General features: G+C 43.4%; 1 protein-coding gene across 1 annotated transcript; it reads right to left on the minus strand.

Annotated features, from left to right (window-relative positions):
- Positions 1-5,432: 5,432 nt before the first annotated feature.
- On the minus strand, positions 5,433-6,845 carry TRIM60 (tripartite motif containing 60). Its single transcript, XM_004775539.1, has one exon. The coding sequence runs from the start codon at positions 6,843-6,845 to the stop codon at positions 5,433-5,435; it is 1,413 nt and encodes a 470-aa protein (XP_004775596.1).
- Positions 6,846-21,823: the final 14,978 nt, after the last annotated feature.

Genomic DNA, 21,823 nt, shown 5'->3' on the forward strand with positions numbered 1-21,823 from the left:
AGAATTGAGCAACAGGGGCAGGGAGATGGGCAAAATGGGTGAAGGGAGAGGGAGATACAGGTTTCCAGTTATGGAATGAGTAAGTCACAGGAATAAAAGGTACAACACAGAGAATATGTCAGTGATATTGGAGTAGTGCTGTATGGTGACAAATGACAGCTACACCTGTGATAACACAGCGTAACAGAGACTTATCGAATCACTATGCTGTGTCCCTTAAACTAATGTTAACATTGTTCATCAACACTGTATATTCATCAGTGTATATTCAATAGCAACACTATTTAGTAAAGTTTTATAACTGCATCAAATATTAGATAAAAAATTATTAAATAGCTAGAAATTAAAGTACATATTGTGAAGAAAATCAAATATTCAAGGGACGGTATTAAGGAATACCTTTATAAATGCAGGACACCATAGGTATGCACGACAACACACAATATAGCAAAGATGCCAATTAAAATTATGGCTTCAGGGTGATCCCAATAAAATCCTCATGTTATTTTAATGGCATTAAGATAAGCTGAAGAACAAAACACCAAGAAGAATCAAGACATTCCAGAGAGAAGGAACAAACATTTTACCTGACATCAACATAGTAATTATTAAAGAATGTCTTAGTAATTATGAAACTGTTGTACTGGTGCAAGGATAGGCTAACAGACTCACAAAACAGAAGAGAGAATCCAGACACAGAGTCAAACACATGGAAACTGGCTGTGGGATAAACCTCCCATGCAGATCAGTAAGAATTTTTCAATAAATGGTTTGGGGACAACTGGTTATCCAGATGGACACTGGACTCCATTTAGTGCTATACATAAAATTCAGTTCATTTAAATATAGAAACCTAAACTATAAAAACATTTCAAAGCCAACACAGGAGAGACTCTAGTATCCACTTGTGAAAATGACTCAAAGGCTCCAAGTCTCATAAAACAAAGGAAAAGACAGAGATTTTAAAACTGCAATACTATACACACAATACACAAGTTTTTTTAAATAAATCATTTGTATTTAACATGAAAAAATTATTCACAAACTGTCGACCATGGCTCAACAAAAAAACAAAAGAGTGATGTTTTTGTTGTTAAATATACAATATTTTAGTAGAAAGGTTATTGAAATGATAGACATCAGAGAAGTTTGATAAAATGTTGGGAATATTTTAAACAGACTGGAGATTAACGTTGATCAAAAGCAACTAAAAATGGTTGGCAAGTCAATATAAATGAGACTTCTTTATAGCAAAAGCAAACCATTGGCAAAAGGTTAAAAGCAATTTCAACAATGGAAAATACTAGCAACAAAGTTCACTCCCATATATATGTATGATGTATACAAACATTATGGAAGTGCATTTGTGTTTATGTATTTATGTATTGTGTGTGTACATACAGGTTAGGTGAGCATACAGATTACATATGTATAATAGTAGATAAACAGATCTGACATAAATATGAAAGTATCACTAAAGGGAGTAATTGAAACAAAAATAAACTTGAAGCTACTCGTATGTGTATTTACTCGATGGCATCAAGTTTATTCAGCTCCTGGAACACACTTTTGAGGCAGGCATAGCAGTAGAAGTAGCCACTGAGACCAGAGATAGGTAACAAGTCATACACACCCTCCCCACCCCCCACCACCCCCCAGGGCCAGAGAGGAACCTTTATCAGAGAATCCAGAGTCCTGGTGTGGCACAGAAGACGACAGTAATCCAATTAATGGTCTGAGCTTCACACCCCCCCCCCCAGCCATCCTTCAAGTCTGGCATTCACGGCTGGTGGCAGAGCCCATCCACTTCTCTCCAGCCAGTACCGGCAACTGCACCTGGTCGGAGCCAAATAGCACATGGATTTGGCCACCCGGATGGGCCCCCTCCAATCTGCAGGCTGCCTTGGAGGTCTCCTTTAACTCGTTCTTTCACCTTTGGTATTGTGGTCTTTTCAGGAAGTCCTTGGACTTGTTCCGTGCATATGTCAGTCTTTTCTGCAACAACTAGGACGTTCTGGGGCTTGGAGATCTTTTCACCCTGAGCCCAGATGCTCATCCATAGTTCCCCAGACACCTTCTCCAGCATTTATCCGTGCTCCAAAGTGACACTGGTGAGGAATCGCAGGGCCAATGAATGTTCCTCTCAAGGACCACAGAGAAGTCATCCTTGGGGAACCAGATGGGAACTTGGGATATGCTGTCTCCGGAGCCTAATGTCATTTCCCAGGTATTGGGTGTTGCAGGGAGGCAGAGTTGGCTGCCTGTATCTGTCTTTCATAACCGATGCAATGACACTTATGTTTCAGATGCTATCAGCTCTAGTATCAGGACCTCGAAGCCCAGGCAGGAGTACAGGGACCACACATCACAGAAAAGCTCCAGGGTGCCATTACATGTAACTTTTAAAAGTGCAGTATACTACAATGAACTATACCATATCAAATGGGCAAAGATAACCCTCACATACCATTACTGGAATAACATTGTTAAATTTTTTTTAAAAGATTTTATCAATCAGAGAGAGAAGTCACACGCAGTGGGGAGAAGCAGACTCCCCATAGAGTAGGGAGCCAGATTCCGGGCTCAATCCCAAAACTCCGGGATCACAACCTGACCTAAAGGCAGAGTCTCAACCAAGTGAGCCACCCAGGTGCACCAGGGTACCATGGTAATTCTGCTGAGGGTCAGGGGTTGGCAACTAGAAATATGTTATCAGAAAGGTTCAATGTATACAGCAGTAAACCAATTCTTCTTTTAAGAATGTATGCTATTCAAATTCATAAAAATGCAAGTAGGTGCAGTTTCCAGTAAGGTTTCTAGTTATTTCACCCATAGTTATGAAGAAACATTTATCAGTTTAACATGGAATGTCTGACATGAAGGACAGACTAAATAAATAACCAGGAGGAATCTGGAGGAGTAAACATAGGAAGCAAAGAACGTCAAAAATACTAGCTATAAAATTTTTTTTTTTAAAGATTTTATTTATTTATTTGACAGAGATCACAAGTAGGCAGAGGGGCAGGCAGAGAGGGAGGGAGAAAGGGGGAGAGAGAGATAGAAAGAGAGGAGGAAGCAGCATCCTGCTGAGCAGAGAGCCCAATGCAGGGCTCGATCCCAGGACCCTGAGATCATGACCTGAGCCAAAGGCAGAGGTTTAACCCACTGAGCCACACAGGCGCCCCTAGCTATAAAATTCTTAAACAAGAATACTAAGAAAGGTTACTACACTGACTATGTTCCAATAAGGGCAAGTAGGCCAGTGTATATAGAAGGGAGAGATTCTCGAACAAGAAAATCTGATGAAGTTACTCTCTCCCTCAAAGTCTCTAAGGACCCATTTACTTCACAGACTAAAATCCTGACATGGCCTATTTGACCCTACAAAGGCTGGTGGTTCTCCCCCTCTCTATAACTCACCTTTCTGACCTCACAAAACTCCCCCTGCACTCACTCCACTCCCAGGCTTCTGTGCTGTCCCTGGTGTGCCAATCCCTTCCCTGTAACATTTGCTGAGCCCTTCTCCCTGCTACCACTGCTTTTCCCTCATCTGAAGTTCTGCTGTGTTCTCTAAAATGCCTACCCTGACCACCCAAGTTCAGGCAGCTAACCCCCACATGCACATGCCCGCACACACACACACACACTCACAGTACTTTTATCCCCTGGTCACTGATTTACTCTTCCCTGGACCCATAGCGCTTTCTTAGCTTCTAAGTTGCTCAATCAATTTCTTATACTTATTATTTGATTGTTCCTGAGGGAGATTTTGGGAAAATACTGACACTTAAACTGGTGGACTTTAAGGAGATTGTCCTCTTATGTGGGAGAGCCTCATTCAATCTACTGAAAGCACGAACAAAACAGAAGTCTGAACTATCACAAGCCAAGAGGGAGTTCTACTGGGAGATGACCTTCACACTTGAACTGCAGCAGTCAGTCTTCCCTGGATCCCTAGGTTGCTGGTTTTAAAACCTGCCATGCCTGTCTTCACAGATTTCTTGGTCTCCACTACCATTTGAGCCAACCACTTAAGATAAACCCTTCTTTAAAAATGTACATCTTACTGGTTGTTTCTCTTAATAATCCTGACAGAGTATCTCACCACTCAGCAAAATAAATGGATAAAAACTCAGAACACTAAGAGTAAAAAAGGTCTTTAAAACATGCTAAGTGGGGTGCCTGGGTGGCTCAGTTAAGTGTCTGCCTTCCGCTTAGGTCATGATCCCAGGGTCCTGTGATTGAGCCCCACATCAGGGCTCCCTGCTCAGCAGGAAGTATGCTTCTCCCTCTCCCACTGCTTGTGCTCCCTGTTTCTGTCAAATAAAAAAGAAAATCTTAAAAATTAAAATTAAAAAATTAGTAAAACATCCTAAAAAATGGTACCCAAATATCAACAGTAGACTAGTATCAGACTTAGAAAGAATAGTATCTTTTGAAGATTAGGTAGTATGATTTCCAATGTAGCCATGCGTATTTGGCTTAACTGTCACCTCAGTAGATGTCGAGTAAAATAATTTCGAAACATGCAAAATCCCCCCAATTTTAAAGTATCTGGGGTAGGATGACACTCCAAATGAAAAGATAAAACAAGCAGGAAGACGTGGGATTAAACCAATAAGGAACTTAAGAACAGAGGACAATTCCCAAGACAGTGGATAGTAAACAGACAGCTATATATATAGGTAGCTCATTCAGATTGGAATGTGAGACCCAGAACCACATTCACCAGGAAAAAAACTGTTCAGATTATACACATACATTTGTATGTATAAATGTGTGTAGGGAGGGGCGTCTGGGTAGCTCAATTAATTAAGCCTCTGCTTTTCGGCTCAGGTCATTATCTCAGGGTCCCCACATTGGGCTCTCTGCTCAGCAGGCAGCCTGCTTCCCCCTCTCGCTGCCTGTCCCTCTGCCTATTTGTAATCTCTGTGAAATAATTTTTTTTAAAAAGTGTGTAGAGAAAGGGCCTTTAAAAGGCCAAAATCATTAAGTACCTATTCAGCCAACTGTGTCAACTAATAGACATATACAGTGAAGAGGAAATATGGTGTCAAGAATTATGGAAAGAAACCAAAGAATCCACTGAAGGTAGGTATGTATTAAGGGTATCTGTTAAGACAACTTACTCAACTGTAAAGGAATGACTATCATTAAAAGGCAACCTACATACAATTTCAACAGAAAATATTTTCTTGGATTTGGTAAGTAATTTAATTCTCAAATACTCTAAGAACTTCAAAGCACTTGGCCATTGATACCAAAACATCTATAAAACTGGCATTACTACCATGTTTCTATAGTTGTTGAAAATGGGAGAAAAATCTATTCTGGTTTTCAGCAGTAAACCGTGAAGAGTCCAGAATTACTGAGACTAAATTTACTGGCTAAGTTACCCCGAGACATTGAAATGACACGGTTTCCCAGGTACTTCATCGTTCATCATCTGTTACTGAAGAGATTTTAAGAGGTTCAGAATCTACTCCAATATAGAAATAGGGACACACAGCTTCTATAAGAGAATCATTAAAATTATGGAGGAGAGATCTATCATTCATATTGTAAAAGGAAACTTCACCCAACTCGCAGTCCAGAAAAATGCCAATCTTACTGGGTCTTACTATAGGCAGAAGTTGGGTTCTCTTACCACCCAGTATAACATAAATGCTTTCAATGTATCGCCCAATTGCCCAGAATCCACCCTCAACTACAGGCCAAGTCCTCCAATTCCTGGGAAAACGGTCTCGACACACCCCCAAGGTCCATTTAGGTTTGTTTCCCACTTCTACTTCCCAGTAATGCCGGCCAGAATTAAAGCTCCTCGAACCCAGGACAGCAGGGCAGAGATAAAATCTCCTCGGGTTGTAACAAAGGTGTTTTTTTTGGTTTCCATATCGCACACTTTTTCTATCCTCAGACACAATAAGCTGAGGGTGTGCTGTTTCAAGATCAAGCATCACATCTGCTCTAAATGGCTTGATAATTCTGTCCAAGCCAGAATACTGTGGAGGAAGACTAAATCCGTATTTCTTTAACTGGAATACAAAGAGCTCAGGATATGTTAGATTTTGATACCTGTTGTAGATACCCTTAATATGGGTCAGTAATTCCAGTTCTGACTGCACACACCTGCACTCTACCTCCTTGAGCAGATGTTTTAATGTGGAAACGTGACCTGAAAATGTTCTCTGGTTCTCGTTTAGTTTTGTTAGAATGTCCCTCTCTTCATCGTCCATCTGCCTAAGAAGAGCCTCTTGCTGATTCTGTAGAAACTGTCTGATTTGCTCAAATTCGGAAATGATTTCTTCTCTCCTGTCCTCTACCTTCCTTTTCAGGTCCACTATTTTGCTGGTTTGAAGACTTAACACTTTTTCAACTCGTTCCACATTGTCCCTCAAGGGCTCAATGCTATATTCTAGAATTTTCCTGTGAAAGGTGGCAGCTTTCTTAATGGGGTAAATATAGTGTTTCTGGTGTTGAACAGAGAAACTGCACTGTGTACATAAAACCTCTAGGTCCTTCCCACAAAACAGGGTCAGAAACTGATTGTGCTTCTCACACATAGAATACTCCTGCCTTTTCCTCTTGCTCCTTCGGACCTGCAGTCTTTTAGCAATTTCAGTCAGATTACTGAGCTGGCGATTGCTCCTGAAGCTTTTGTTATGAAAGCAAAAACGACAGACAGGACAGGGGAAGGTATCATCTAGATCCTTCCACATCATGTTGATGCAGGAGCGACAGAAGTTGTGCCCGCAGTTTATAGTCACTGGGTCTTTCAAGTAATCCAAACAGATGGGGCAGCTAGACTCCTCTTGGAGGTGCACCAGGCCTGTCACAAATTCCATGGAGCCGACAACAAAAGTGGGGGATAAGAATGCTCCCCTTGGCAAGGCCTGCCTTAAGCTCAAGACCCAGTGAGCAGATATCCTCCTCCAGGCCTCACAGACCTAGGTTTCACTGGTCCAGCACGCCCAGAGGGCAGCCAATGAAGTCTTGCCCCTTAGCTTGAGGGCAAAGATTCCTGCCTGCAGCTCTCTCACAGAGGAAACCTCCTAAATTTAAGATTAATGACTTCCTTCTTCAGGCAAGTAGCAACAGGTCCAAGGAAACAATCATCCCTGTGGATGAGAAAAGTTTTTAAGTTTCAAAAACCTCCTAGACTTGTTAATCATAGTAATTAATTGAGGCAAGAATCATCAGTAACTGTAAAAACTGTTCAGTGAGGTTTCCTGCATAGTAGCATGTTCACAAAATCTCCAAGTATCAGTCTAACAATTGTATTTTATTTACAGAGAGGAAAAATATGTGCCTCTATAATGCAGAGATCTGAAGAATTCCTCATGACCAAGAAAGGACAAACTGATGGCCCGCAATGAGGAAACATCAGAGTAACCCCCCCCAAAAAAGAAAGAAATTTACCTGTATTTAATCACAAGGAAACAATCACTAAAATCTAAACCACGGGCAAATCGATGGTCTTTAACTCTATGCGATGGCACTGAAAAAAAAATGGGAGAATTTCTACATTAAGAGATTAAAGAAACTACTAAGAGAAATTTGTAATTTTAGGTATCTAGAGTATAGACAGCAAATAAATTGCTCTAAAGTGGACAGCATGGGAGTGCCTTGGCGGCTCAGTCATTAAAGCCTTTGCTCAGGTCATGATCTCAGTGTCCTGGGATCCACTCCCACATGGGCTCCTTGCTCAGCAGGGAGTCTGCTTCTGCCTCTCGTTCTGCCCCTCCCCTGCATGTGAACTCACTCTGTCCAATGAAATAAATAACTTTTTTTTTAATTAAAAAATAGATAGCATAGAATGGCAAAAATTTGAATATGCACTATTAAATAGTAACACCAAAATTACACTTCCCAGATTTGATAACTGCATCACAGCTACAGAAAATATCTTACATTTAGGAAATATGTGCTAAGTATTTACAGAGGAAGGGGTCATGATCTTTGAATATTACTCTGAAATATTAACTTAAAAAAAACAAACTGTAGGGGCGCCTGGGTGGCTCAGCTGGTTAAGCGGCTGCCTTCGGCTCAGGTCATGATCCTGGAGTCCCGGGATTGAGTCCTGCATCGGGCTCCCTGCTTGGCAGGGAGTCAGCTTCTCCCTCTGACCCTCCCTGGCAGGGAGTCTGCTTCTCCCTCTGACCCTCCCCCTTCTCATACTCTCTCTCTCTCAAATAAATAAAATCTTTAAAAAAAAAAAAAAAAGTACATACTTGTCTGGTTTTGATGCAGTATCATTAACAAACATGGGAATCTGGGGCACCTGGGTGGTTCAGTGGGTTAAGCCTCTGCCTTCGGCTCAGGTCATGATCTCAGTGTCCTGGGATCAAGCCCCGCGTCGGGCTCTCTGCTCAGTGAGGAGCCTTCTTCCCCCCCTCTCTCTGCCTGCCTCTCTGCCTACCTGTGCTCTCTCTGTGTGTCAAATAAATTAAAAAATAAATAAAAAATAAAAGAAACATGGGAATCTGGATGACAAAAAGAATATGGAGGAGACCTCTCCGTAGTCTTTCTAAACTCCTGTGAATCTATTATTCCAAAGTATTTAAGTTTTTTAAAAAATCACCTTCAGGCTCATCTAAATGTTTACATCAAAGGGAGAGGTGTAGTTCATTTTGTAGAGCACTGGGACACACAATTTATTACTTATGTTCCCTGCTCTTTCTACTCATTGTCTTTATCATTTGGGCAGGCTGCCACCCTTTAAGACATACGGACCTAATATGGCAGCTTAACCTCGTCCAAGCTGCAATCAGGTCTCAAGAGAATTACGGTGCCACCCCTCTACCCAGTCAGCCTACTTCCGTCATTCTTCCCTTGCATCCATTTGCCATCTCAAGTTATAAAAACTTCCTTCAAATATACAACTCCTAACATCTCTTTCTAGAGCTTAAAATCCTGTAATTTCTTTCTTTTTTGAGATTTGAGAGAGCAAGGAAACCTGAGTGGGGGGAGCGGCAGAGGGACATGGAGAGGCCGGCCCCCAGAGCAGGGAATCTAACCTCGGACTCAATCCCAGGACCCTGGGATCGTGACCTGAGCCAAAGGCAAATGCTTAACGGACTACGCCATCCAGGCACCCCAAAATGCTCCAGTTTCTAAAGGTACTTTAAATCCTCAACATCGTGTACAAAACCCTGTACCACTTCCATTTGAGTTAAACATTTGGATGAGCCTTAAGGTAATTTCTCTAAAACTTTTAATACTTTGAAATAACAGAATTCACAGGAATTTCGATAGTATAGAGGTGTCCCTTGTATGTTATCCAGATTCCCGTTTCCTAACACATTCAAAACTGACCATACTTGTCACTCTGAGCTTGGCTTCTATCATTCTTCTTGATTCACTGCAGTAGACAACTGTTTTGGTTGAACATGCTGAGGTAACTGCCTAAGCATTCTACCCAAGTATCTTTGTGTACCTCTGCCTTTTTCCTTCTGATCTTCTCAAATGTTACCTCCTCAGGGAAATGGTTTCTACTCACCTCATCTAACACATACCTTGAATCCAAGTAAGTTGCCAGATCTTCGGGCCACTGTCATCCACACATGGGAGGGGACAGCAGGGTTCATGTCCTGTGAGTGTGGATGGCAGGAATGGGCTGGTAAAAGGTGGGTTTTCCAACACAGCCTGACCCACATAGCTCCTTTCTCCACTTCCTCTCATTTAGCACCGCTGTCTTTTTTAGACCCTTTTGGTCTCCCCATCTGTATAAATAGTATTCCCTCTGCCTAGTGACCCTTTCCTCACATCTTCACTAGGTTGAATTCTAAAGCTTTATGGAGAGAGCCCAGAAGTCTCTGGTGTGTCAAACACTGTGCTAAGTGCCTTCCACAGTCACTGACTCTCCTCAATTAAACCCTTCAAAGTTTGTCAATTAATGCTGGGAGAGGCGCTCTCACACAGGCCCTGAGTGTCACTGCATGGTCTCCTGGGTATGCCAAGAATGCAGGGCCCTCATGGCTCTTCACTGAGGCCACTTCTCTTTCCCTGAAAGAGGAGGTAAAGTCTTCTTGGTGGATCAGGAACAGGCTTGCTATAAAAGTGGGTCCGCCAATGGGGCGCCTGGGTGGCTCAGTTAGTTAAGCAGCTGTCTTTGGCTTGGGAGCCCTATATTGGGTTCCCGTGCTCAGTGAGGAGTCTGCTTCTCCCTCTCCCTGCCACTCTCCTTGCCTGTGTACTCTCAATCTGTTAAATAAATAAAATCTTTAAAAACTAACTCAAAAGAGTTCTTTGGTGTGACAAGTCCATGGTGTACACAGCATTCAGTATGAGAGACTTGGGAGATACGTGGAACTGATGCCAACCTGATGCTTATGTTATGGACGGTGCCAGTGAGTCACTGAGTCCTGTCTGAGCCAGGAGTTTGTGTCATCTGGCAGCAACCATGAAATATCAACAGGCTAAGCTTCAAGTAGGGTGAAATCTTTAGCCTTGACTGTGGGGGACTTAAAATTTTTAATTACAGCTGTGAAACGAACTTATTTATGAGAACTGAGAATACGCTTATCCAAAGTCATAAAACTGCCTGCTATTAACTACTAGCATACTAAACCATTAAGCACACTATGCTTTTCTTGGTACTCAGGAGACATTAAGAAATCCTATTTGGGGGGCGCCTGGGTGGCTCAGTGGGTTAAAGCCTCTGCCTTCAGCTCAGGTCATGATCCCAGGGTCCTAGAATCGAGCCCCACGGCGGGCTCTCTGCTCAGCAGGTAGCCTGCTTCCTCCTCTCTCTGACTGCCTGCCTACTTGTAATCTCTGTCAAATAAATAAATAAACTCTTCAAAAAGAAAAAGAAATCCTATTTGGTCTTTGGCCTAGGTTCCTGACTAGGGCTCTTAACACAGTTAAACTCACCCTCTAGTGGCAAGAGTGCATTTTACACGCTAATGAGGTTAAGTGCTGGCTGAGCACTCCTAGGATAGCTTTAGAATGGAGGTGTGTCACCAGAAGGACCCAGGCAAGATTGGAGGGTTGCAGACTATCAGCCCTACTCTGTATCCTCCTAGGGAGAGGCCCTGGAGATGGAGGCTATCACCAATGGCCAGTTGATTTAATCAACCCTGCAAATGCAGTGAGAGTTGGGTAAAAACCCCTAATGTTGAGGTTTAGAGAACTCAGCAAACATATCCAAGTGCACTGGGGATGGCATGCAGTACCTGCCCAGAACAGAAGCTCAGTAAGTGGTATTGTACAGAGAAGAGGGACTGTAAGAGGCCTAAGACTGCCATCCTTAGAAAGCCGGGCTTGCAAAGTTGGCCCTTGACTCCAGTCTTAGAGCTTGGATTGTATGAGGGGTCCCACAATTCCCTGGTAACAATGGCTCACCAAGCCTAAAACACTGGTACAACTAATGTGGTTTATGCTAGCTGCCAGCATTCTTTCTGATAATCTAGAAATTTGATATAGCCTAAGCAGAGAGTGACCTCATGATCTGTTCCCAAAGAAAAAGCACCTAGGGCGCCTGGGTGGATCAGTGGGTTAAAGCCTCTGCCTTGGGCTCAGGTCATGATCCCAGGGTCCTGGGAGTCTGAGCCCCACATTGCAGGTTTCCTGCTGAGCAGAGAGCCCTTCATCTCTCTCTGCCTCTCTGCCTACTTGTGATCTGTCAAATAAATGAATAAAAATCTTAAAAAAAAAAAAAACCACCTTGGACAATAAAAGCTTCTAATAGAGCTACCCTGGTGGACATTTCACATGTATTATCATAATGTGTTGCTGAAAGAATTAAATGGGTCCTATGTGACTTAACTGGGAGAGAACTGTTGAATGTTGCCACTGTTTCCTCCAGACTTGAACCTCATGCACTTTTCCTTCTGATTTTGTTTTGAGTCCATTCACTATAATCAATCACAGCTGTGAGTACAATTTACGCTGAACTCCGAGTCCTTATAGCACTATCTGAATTTAAGGTAGCCTTGGGAACCCACAGACACAAGTATTATTAGAAAATCTTGTAAAGCTTCTGGAAATCCAGCCCAACTATCTCAATATTGTATCATGTAATATATTACATTATAGCACTATATTAGTCTATAAGCCACTATCTATGTCTTACCCCTCTCATGAGTAAAAAAAAAAAATATTACTCATGGTAGTTTGGCAGAGAAAGTGCACAGATTCTAATTTTGTTTTTTAAGATTTTATTTATCGGAGAGACAGACAACGAAAGAGCATGAGAAGCGAGGTCAGAGGGAGAAGCAGACTCCCCATGGAGCTCGAAGCCCAATGTGGGGCCTGATCCCGGCACTCCAGGACTCTGACCCAAGCCACCCGAGCCAAAGACAGTTGCCCAACCAATTGAGCCACCCAGGCGCCCGCATAGATTCTAATTTTGAAGAAGGAATATGGTATTATTACATTAAACTTTTTTTTTTTTAAGGGACACCTGGGTGGCTCAATAGATTAAATGGTCTGCATTTGACTCAGGTCATGATCCCAGGGTCCTTGGATTGGATGGTCAGGCTCCCTGCTCAGTAGGAGGCTGCTTCTCTGCCCCTCCCCTGGTTAGTGTACAGTCTTTCAAAATAAATTTCTTAAAAGAATTTTGAAGTTTTTTTTTAATTTATTTATTTGACAGAGAGAGAGAACACAAGTAAAAGGATTGAGAGAGAGAAGCAGTCTTCCCGCTGAAGAGGGATCCCAATATGGGGCTCGATCCCATGACCCCATGATGATGACCTGAGCTAAAGGCAGACATAACCAAGCCACCCAGGCGCCCCTACATTAAACATTTTTATTACACTGCAATTGGAGATTAGCATGATACACTATCCCAAAATATGTCTCTCTGGCATAAAGATGATTTTCAGCTTATTTATTTTGAGAAACAGCAAACACAGAAGCTCTGAAAACTGAATAGAAGCTATGCTTTTGTAAGTGCAATTTACAATGCAAGGGGCCCGTGCCTGGAAGAGAACTAGTATAGACAACTTTTTCATCTGGGAGACTAAATCCTTGTCAGGGCAAACTTTCTTCACCGTGTTTTCTCTTTAAACTGTCCTGTGAACTACCTTCCTCCCCTATTTCCGTATCTCTTTCCTTAGTTCAGGATGAACTACCTCACTGCCTTTCTGAGTTTCATCTTTGTGAGTCTCCCTTACATGCAGATTTGAGTACATAATTTTTTTTCTCCTATTCCTCTTTTATTACAGATGAGGGTTTCAGCCAAGAACCTAGAGGGATAGAGGGGGAATTATTTTTCCTCTCCCACACAATAAAAAAGAAATACAAATAATGATAATGTGTCTTCTAATTCTTCTGATTTTCCAATCTAACTTTTTATGAGTAACACTGTCACAAGGGTCCCTAACCTTTGTTTCCAATTCCGTATTTTGGGGAACCTGGCTGGCTCAGTTTGAAGAGTGAGGGATGCCTGATCTCAGGGTTGTCGAGCTCAAGGTCCATGTTGGATATAAAGATTACATACATAAGCTTAAAATAAAATTGTATTCTGTATTTTATGGATACTTTTGGATTGGGTAAATATGAGAAGTTTTAAGAGTATTGCCTAAGGTTTATAGCTAAACAAATAGGAATGGAATTTTTTGAAATCAGAAAAAAAAACAGCTATATGGCTTTAGAGTATTTCATTTATGTTTTAAAAGATTCATTCAGGGGCACCTGGGTGGCTCAGTGGGTTAAGCCTCTGCCTTAGCCTCAGGTCACGATCTCAGGGTCCTGGGATCGAGCCCTACATTGGGCTCTGTGCTTAGCAGGGAGCCTGCTTCCCCACCCCGCGTCTCTGTCTGCCTCTCTGCCTACTTGTGATCTGTCAAATAAATAAATAAAATCTTTTTAAAAAATAAATAAATAAAAGATTTATTCATTTGAGAGAGTGTGCATGAGAGGGGGCAGAGACAGACTCCTTAAGCAGATTTCCCCACTAAGCTCAGTGCCCAACTGGGGACTGAGTCCTAGGACCCCAGTATCACAATCTGAGCTGAAACCAAGAGTCTGCCCCTCAACTGACTGAGCTACCCACATGCCCTTAAAGAGAGTATTTAATTTAAAATAAAAAGGAGGTGGGTGGTGTTCCTACCCATATCCAGGTTCCTAGTGGGTCCTTTGTTTCCCACATACTTAAGTCCTGTAACTCACTACCCAGACTCAAGCCATGAAATTAAATAAGCAACTTTTGGGGCCATTTTCCCAGTCCAATTTACTACAACTAGCCTACTATTTTGACTATCTCTTCTCTGTTCAATTAGTTTCACAACTCCAAAGCAAAACTTTTTCGTTACTGTAGATAAGACTTTGAGGCCACCAACATCTGGTCCCTACTCTTATTTCCTGACTCCACGTATTTTTCCATCGTAGCACAGATCATACTTGTGGTTTTACCTTTATTTTTTGTTAACTTTTGGTTAATAACATGGGAATGTATGACTCATGGTCTGAATTCTTTATTTTTCCTCAAAGTTGTTACCTATTTTATTCTTGTGGCTGCTGAAAAATATTGGCTAGTATGAACTCGTAAGTATCAGGCTAATAAACAAACTTGTAGATTTCCAGGTCTCAATACTGGACTCCAGGGACCTGACTTCATGGTATTAACATACTAAAGCCTCACCTCATCATGGGGGGGGGGGGGGTAAGATAACTGCCTACCTACAAGGCCTACAAATCAGAAATACAGGATGACTGACTTCACCAGGCAGGTGCCAGTACTGGTAATTGGAAGATCCTACCTTAACACACCAACAATCCTTCTTTGGAGGTCATGTGGCCACTTTGCAATCTAGCATTCCAGTAAAAATCTCTCCACTTCAGGCAGTCACACCACCTTCATTATGACTACATCCATCAGTGCTCAGGCCAGGGACCCTATTCTTTAAAAAAAAAAAGATTTATGAGTTTGCGAAAGGATACACAGGGAAGTACGCCCCCGAAACAGTGCGAGCAAACATAAGTAGGGGAGGTGGGGTAGAGGGAGAACCTGACTGCCCACTGAGCAGGGAGCCTGGTGCGGCACTCGATCCCAAGACCCTGGGATCTTGACCTGAGCCAAAGGCAGACGCTTAACTGACTGAGCCACCCGGGCATCCCTTTACTTCTTTTTAAAAAAAAAATTTTTAGGGGCGCCTGGGTGGCTCAGTGGGTTGAGGCCTCTGCCTTCAGCTCAGGTCATGATCCCAGGGTCCAGGGATGGAGTCCAGCATCGGGCTCTCTGCTCAGCGCGGAGCCTGCTTCCCCCCCCCCCACCCTTCTCTCTGCCTGCCTCTCTGCGTACTTGTGATCTCTGTCCAATAAATTATAAAGTATTTTAAAAATAAAAAATAAAAGAATTTTTAGCTGGACTCCTGCGTGACTCAGTCAGTTAAGCGTCTGCCTTTGGCTCAGGTCATGATCCCAGCGTCCTGGGGTCGAGTTCCACATGAGGTTCCCTGCTCAACTGGGAGCCTGATTCTGCCTCTGCCTGCCGGTCCCCTTCCTTGTGCTAGGAAATAAATAAACAAAATCTTTAAAGATAAATAAAAGGCTTTTTGGCGGAGGGCAGTCGGAGAGGGAATCTTGTGTTTCTCTCAGAGACAGAGTCTGAGGAGACCCAGTCGCACACAAACCTGGACCATGAAATCAGGAGGCCAGAAGATGCTCAAGAAACCTCTGCTCAGCTGCCTAGCCCTTTCTCGGGCCCTCCCAGCTTACCTGGAGTACGCTGCTCAGTTGCTCAAGCGTGCCCTGAGTTGACAGGCAGCAGCCTGCTACTGACCCCAACCCGCTACTGAGCGTGTGAGTTCCTCCGTCAGAGGTGCACATTTGTTCCGTGCGGCGATTGGCCATGCCCCTCCCCCACAAGTGGGCCGGTGTGGGACCTGCGCCTGCTCAATGACCCCGTAGCGGGAGCGGGAGAAGAGATCCTGAGGCTAGCTGGGGGTTGTAAGGCTCAGTGATTAAGGTCATTGAGTCCCAATGTAATTTGGGTTATTAATATTTTTATTCCTATGAGAAACTGGAGAGCCAAAGTAAGGCCAAACCATACTGCAGGCTAGTTTTTTAAATCTTCAACACCCTGTCCCCCTTGTAGACAGCACCACTACCATTTCACCTTATGTAGGATTACAGGTTGTTGAAGGTGAGGGGGGGGTTAGCCTTGAAAGAACAATCCTGTTTGGATCAATTTGCATCTCAGTGAATGTTTGGGTGGGTCTGTCCCACTCTATAGATTACACCCCACCAACTGAGGCACACCCAGGTCTCTCCTTGAAGTGTCTTTTAAGGTGAGTCATTTGGTCAACTTGAAGATAAAATCTTCAAGGGTGAAGAATCAGTAATTAAGATGCCTCTTAACTCTTATAACTAAGAGGCTAATATTTGCAGAAGAAATCATAAAATTAATATATCACTTTTTAATTGAAATCATAGGGCTGGATTCTCAGGAGAATAATCTACTGTTATGTGGTCATCATTCAGACAACCCAAATATATTTCTCATACATATTTGGTCTTTGCCCATGGTTTCCGGCTCACAGCCCCCCAAAACCTTTGTAATTTCATGGCTGCTAAGAGTAATGGGAGCATTTTTTTATAATAATTTCCCGTCCTCCGTTCCTTCACTGTATGAAGGTGAAATAGGTGTTTTGTTATTCATAACAAGCCCCTTTCAACCACCACAGCCCCCTTTAGGGGATTTGGGGGACATGGCTGCCAAGAGAAATAACCAAGAATGGGAAGGTTGGAACTTATGGTCCCACCCTGATTTCCAGAGAGGGGAGAGACTAGTAGAGGGTGAAATGAGTCTCCGATGACCAATGATTTAATCAGCCATGTTTAAGTAATGAAACCTCCATAAAAAAAAACAAAAAGGGGGTTCCTGGCTGGCTCAGTTAAGCATCTGCCTTTGTCTCAGGTCATGATCCCAGGGTCCTGGGATCAAGCCCTGTGTCAGGCTCCCTGCGCAGCAAGGAGCCTGCTTCTCTCTCTCTCTCCCCATTCCCTCATTTGTGCTTTCTTGTTTGCGTTGTCTCTCATGTGTGTGCTCGTCTTTCTCTTTCAAATAAATTAAAAAAAAAAAAAAAAAACTTTTTAAAAAGAAGGAAGAGATGGGGGAGAGGGAGTAGGAGGGGCAAAAAAGGAGGGGGTTGGAGAGCTTCCAGATTGGTGAAGCAGAGTTCCTTTGTGCCACCATGCTGGGCCCCAGACTCCATAAGGACAGGAACTCGTTGAAGTCTTGTCCTGTGTTTTGCTTCATTTGGCTGTTGATTCATATCTTTCAGTATCCTTTAAATATAATCCATTGAGTAAATGGAAGGTATTTTTAGCCAACAAATTGAAGGAAACATAATGGGAAAATAATAATGGAGAGGAAAGGACAGCCTACAGGCTTTCCAAAATACATTCATTACATTTATATTTCCCATGTAGACATTTCCCCATGTTTGCAACACATTTTAAAATAGAATGAACTATATGTGAGGACATGGACAATCTCTCAGATAAAATATTCAAAGAAAAATTTACAGAACATACGGAATACTCCCATTTCTTAAATACATACACACATTTGTTCAATACATACTCTCATATGCATAGGTTATTTGAAAGGTGTGCACAAGAAGCTGCTCCCAGTACTGTCCAGATTCTAGGGAAGTGATGAGTGCACACAAAGTCACTATGGAAAACTTTTCACTCATGAATTGTTTTCATGACATTCAGAAGACCTTTTTTTTTTTAATTTCAAGATTTAATTTATTTGACAGAGAGAGACACAGCAGGCAGGGGGAGTGGGAGAGGGAGAAGCAGGCTTCCTGCAGAGCAGGGAACCCGAGGCAGGGCTCAACCTGAACCCAAGGCAGACGCTTAATGACTGAGCCACCCAGGCACCCCTCAGATGACTATTTTAATTTTTTTTTTAAGATGTATTTATAGGAGAGAAAGAGCAAGCATGAGAGGCTTTAGAGGGAGAGAAAGAATCTGAAGCAGATTCCCTGCTGAGCACAGAGCTGCCCTGGGGCTCAATGTCACAACCCTGAGATCCCAACATGAGCCAAAGCCAACAGTGGGATGATAAACCAACTGTACCCCCCAGGTGCCTCCACCCCACCATTTTATTTTTAAAGAAGTTTCAAAGTGGTATTTTTGGGTGCAGGCATTTTTGTTCCTAATTAAAGGAAAATCTTTCACTCTATTGCCTGCTCTCTTCAGGAGGTCTAATATGCTTGTTTGTTTTTTTCCCTCACTCTTTGTGATGCTAATAGTATGCTGGTCATTGCCCGGACCCACTAATAAATTTGGGGTTGCAAAATGGTAATCGTCTTCTACCTTTATTTTATTTGTATTTTAAGATGTATTTATTGGGGCGCCTGGGTGGTTTAGTCATTTAAGTGTCTGACTCTTGATTTTGGCTCAAGTCATGATCTCTGGGTCATGGGATGGAGTCCCACATTAAGATTTCTCCTCAGCAAGGGACTCTCCTTCCCCCTCTTCCTCTCTCCCCCTGCTCATGCTCTCAGTCTCATGCTTTCTCTATCTCCTACAAATAAATAAAATATTTTTTAAAAGATTTTATTTTATTTATTATTTATTTATTTTATTTTATTTATTTATTTGATGGAGAGAGAGATCACAAGTAGGCAGAGAGTCAGGCAGAGAGAGAGAGAGAAGCAGGCTCCCCACTGAGCAAAGAGCCTGATGCAGGGCTCGATACAAGGACACTGAGATCATGACCTGAGCGGAAGGCAGCAGCTTAATCCACTGAGCCACCCAGGCGCCCCTAAATAAAATATTTTTAAAATATGTATTTATTTTAGAGAGAGCACGGGCAGGGGAGGGGCAAAGCAGGAGAGGGAGAAAGAGAATCTTAAGCAGACTCTGCACTGAGTTGAACCCGACTCGGGGTTGGATGACCCCGAGATCATACAACCCAAGCCAAAACCAAGAGTCGGATGCTCAACCATCTGGGCAACCCGAGTGTCCTCCTTCTATCTTAATTTAAATATTAGTGGAATATATCTTTGGTAGCAACTTGTCTTATTATTTGACCAACATGAAGTGCTGTTCATGTCAAAAAGGAAGAATAAATTCTTCACTGGGCATCTTTTTATTTTATTTTTAAGATTTTATGTATTTATTTGATAGAGAGATGGAGAACACAAGTAGGCAGAACAGCAGGCAGAGGGAGAGGGAGAAGCAGACTCCCCACCAAACAGGGAGCCCAATGTGGGTCTCGATCCCAGACCCCAAGATCATGACCTGAGCTGAAGGCAGAGGCTTAACCCACTGAGCCACCCAGGTGCCCCACTGGGCATCTTTTTAAAAGGGGAATATTGGGACACTTGGGTGGCTCAGTCGGTTAAGCCTCTGCCTTCGGCTTGGGTCATGATCCCTGGGTCCTGGGATCAAACCCTGCATGGGGTTCCCTGCTCAGCAGGGAGCCTGCTTCTCCCTCTCCCTCTGCCACTCCTCCTGCCTGTGCTTTTGCTCTCTCTCGCTCTCCCTCTCTGTGTGTCAATTAAATAAATAAAATCTTTAAAAATTAAAATTAAAATAAAAGGAGAATATCTTGGGCTGGCACACTTGGGTGGCACAGTCAGCTAAGTGATTGACTCTTCATTTCAGCACAGGTCTCCGTCTCAGGGTTGTAAGATCAAGCCCTGAGTAGGGCTCTGCACTCAACCCAGAGTCTGTTGAAATTTCTCTCTTCCTCGTCTCTGACCCAACCCCCCCAACCTCATCGTTCTCTTTCTCTCTCTCTCTCTTTCAAATAAGTAAATCTTTTTTTAAAAGTGGGGGGGGGGTAGCGCCTGGGTGGCTCAGCGGGTTAAAGCCTCTGCCTTCGGCCCGGGTCATGATCCCGGGGTCCCGGGATCGAGCCCTGCGTGGGGCTCTCTGCTCAGTGCAGAGCCTGCTTCTCTCTCTCTCTCTCTCTCTCTGCCTACTTGTATTCTCTGTCAAATAAATAAAATCTTTAAAAAATAAATAAATAAAAAAATAAATAAAAGTGGGAGGGAGATATCTTGTCCCTAGGAACAACATAGTGCTGGTAATTTGGGTTCTTTTCTGACTGAGAAGACTCTATAGTGACCTTCAATTCATCTGGGCCAGTGAATATAGGAAGTTCAGTAATTACGTGGAGATCTGTGGCTCTTCTTGGAAGATTCCTCTGGAAATAAAGGAAAAGAGAACTGAGCCAAACTTCAGGGACTGTAGCCTCCTATGTACTGATTTCTAAAAGGAGAAAACTGAGGATTCACCAGCTTCTCATTTTTCCTTAGCCCCTAGAGAATCAGCACTCCCTCCCCCCACCTTTTGGAAAGGTTTTCCAGTGTTATTGAGAAATAATTGACACACATCACTGTGTACGTTTAAGGCATACAGCATGATGGATGCTTTGATTCATATAGATTGTGAAATCAGTCCCTTCTTAATACAGAAACCTCAGAAAGAAATCCTTCCTGTATAATGGCTCCAAGCTGAGGCCAGCTGCCCCATCTGCCTGAATTACCAGAGAGACCCAGTGACCCTCCACTGCAGGTACAATTTCTGTGGCTCCTGCTTTCTCCAGTGCTGGGAAAATCTAGATGACATTTTCCCCTGTTCCAGCTGCCTCCACCAACTGCCCTGACAGGGACTTAAAGAAGAACACCAGTTTTGTCTCCTGAATGGTACTGTAAGCCTCTTCCCACCATGAGGAACAGAAGAAAGACAGGAACAGAAGGAAGACAGGAAGAGAAACTTGTAAGCAGAAAGTTAGGGGTCCCTGGACAAAGAAATAAAGAGGAGACATAGTTCTCCTGACTTAAGAAGACATTTTAGGCCTCCAGCCATTTTATGATCTAGGCCTGACTGGCTCTAGCACCCTTTTTGTAGAACTTCTTAGGAGGCACTGGGATTACAAAAAAATGCAAAAACCTCAGTAGTTAAGGAAAGATTTGCCTAATACACTTCCGTGAGTCATTTCTGCAGGATTTAAACCCCTTTGAACACTCAAATTCCAGACTAAGTGGAGTGGAGAATTGATGACGATGACCCTTGCTGGCCCTTGTGTACAAGGACCTGGCCTCTGTCAGTTTAGGATGACTTTTGCCCCAATTTTACACTGAACTCTCCTTTGCCAACCCTTTTCATGAATAGCATACACCCTGTAAAGTTTTTTCTGGGGAGATAAACACAACACCAGGCAAAGTGGGTGCAAGGCAAGATTTATTAAAAACGGTCTCCAGCGAAGTTTCAGGGCTCAGGAGAAGGGGAGCCAGGAAAGTTGCTCCTGGAGGAGGTGGGCACCCTCGGGCGAGGTTCCACCACTCTGGAAAGCAGAGTGGCGGAAGTCGCGCCCAAGGCAGGGAGGAGGGGGCTTTTAAGGGGTCTTGGGGAAAGCTCAGGGGTCTTCTGGCAAGTTTCCCTTATTTGGATATCCTGCCTGCTCGTCGGGATCCCATTGGTCCACAGGAGCCCGGGGCGGGGGTCTCAGATTCCTGCTTGGGCCTTTGTTCTCCCATCCGAGCTCAGGTCTTGTGGCGGGAACTTTCGCCATCTTTAGTAGCCCTTCCTGCCAGCCCAACATTCCAACCTTTTGCTTAATATAATGGTGTCAGGGGCATCGACTCAGTTCTGGCTACTTCCTGCTGACAGGGGGCGTCGTCGTAGGGGTAGTCGGAAGTGGGCAGGCGAGAGTAGGGCTGGAGGAGGAGTTGATTGACAGATACTCAGGCAAGTTCTTGTAGGCTACCCTGCAAATACCGGAAAAGACAGGGAGGATTATGCATACAGGTCCCGCCAGAGGGAGCAGCCAGGTGACCCAGTTGTAGGGGTCCAGGCCCCAGGAGGACATGTCTCGCCACCGTGCTTGGATCCGATCCCTGAGTTC

Source organism: Mustela putorius, unplaced genomic scaffold, assembly GCF_011764305.1.
Source record: "Mustela putorius furo isolate JIRA1106 unplaced genomic scaffold, ASM1176430v1.1 tig00000242_pilon_pilon_pilon, whole genome shotgun sequence".
Classification (NCBI taxonomy): Eukaryota; Metazoa; Chordata; class Mammalia; order Carnivora; family Mustelidae; genus Mustela; species Mustela putorius.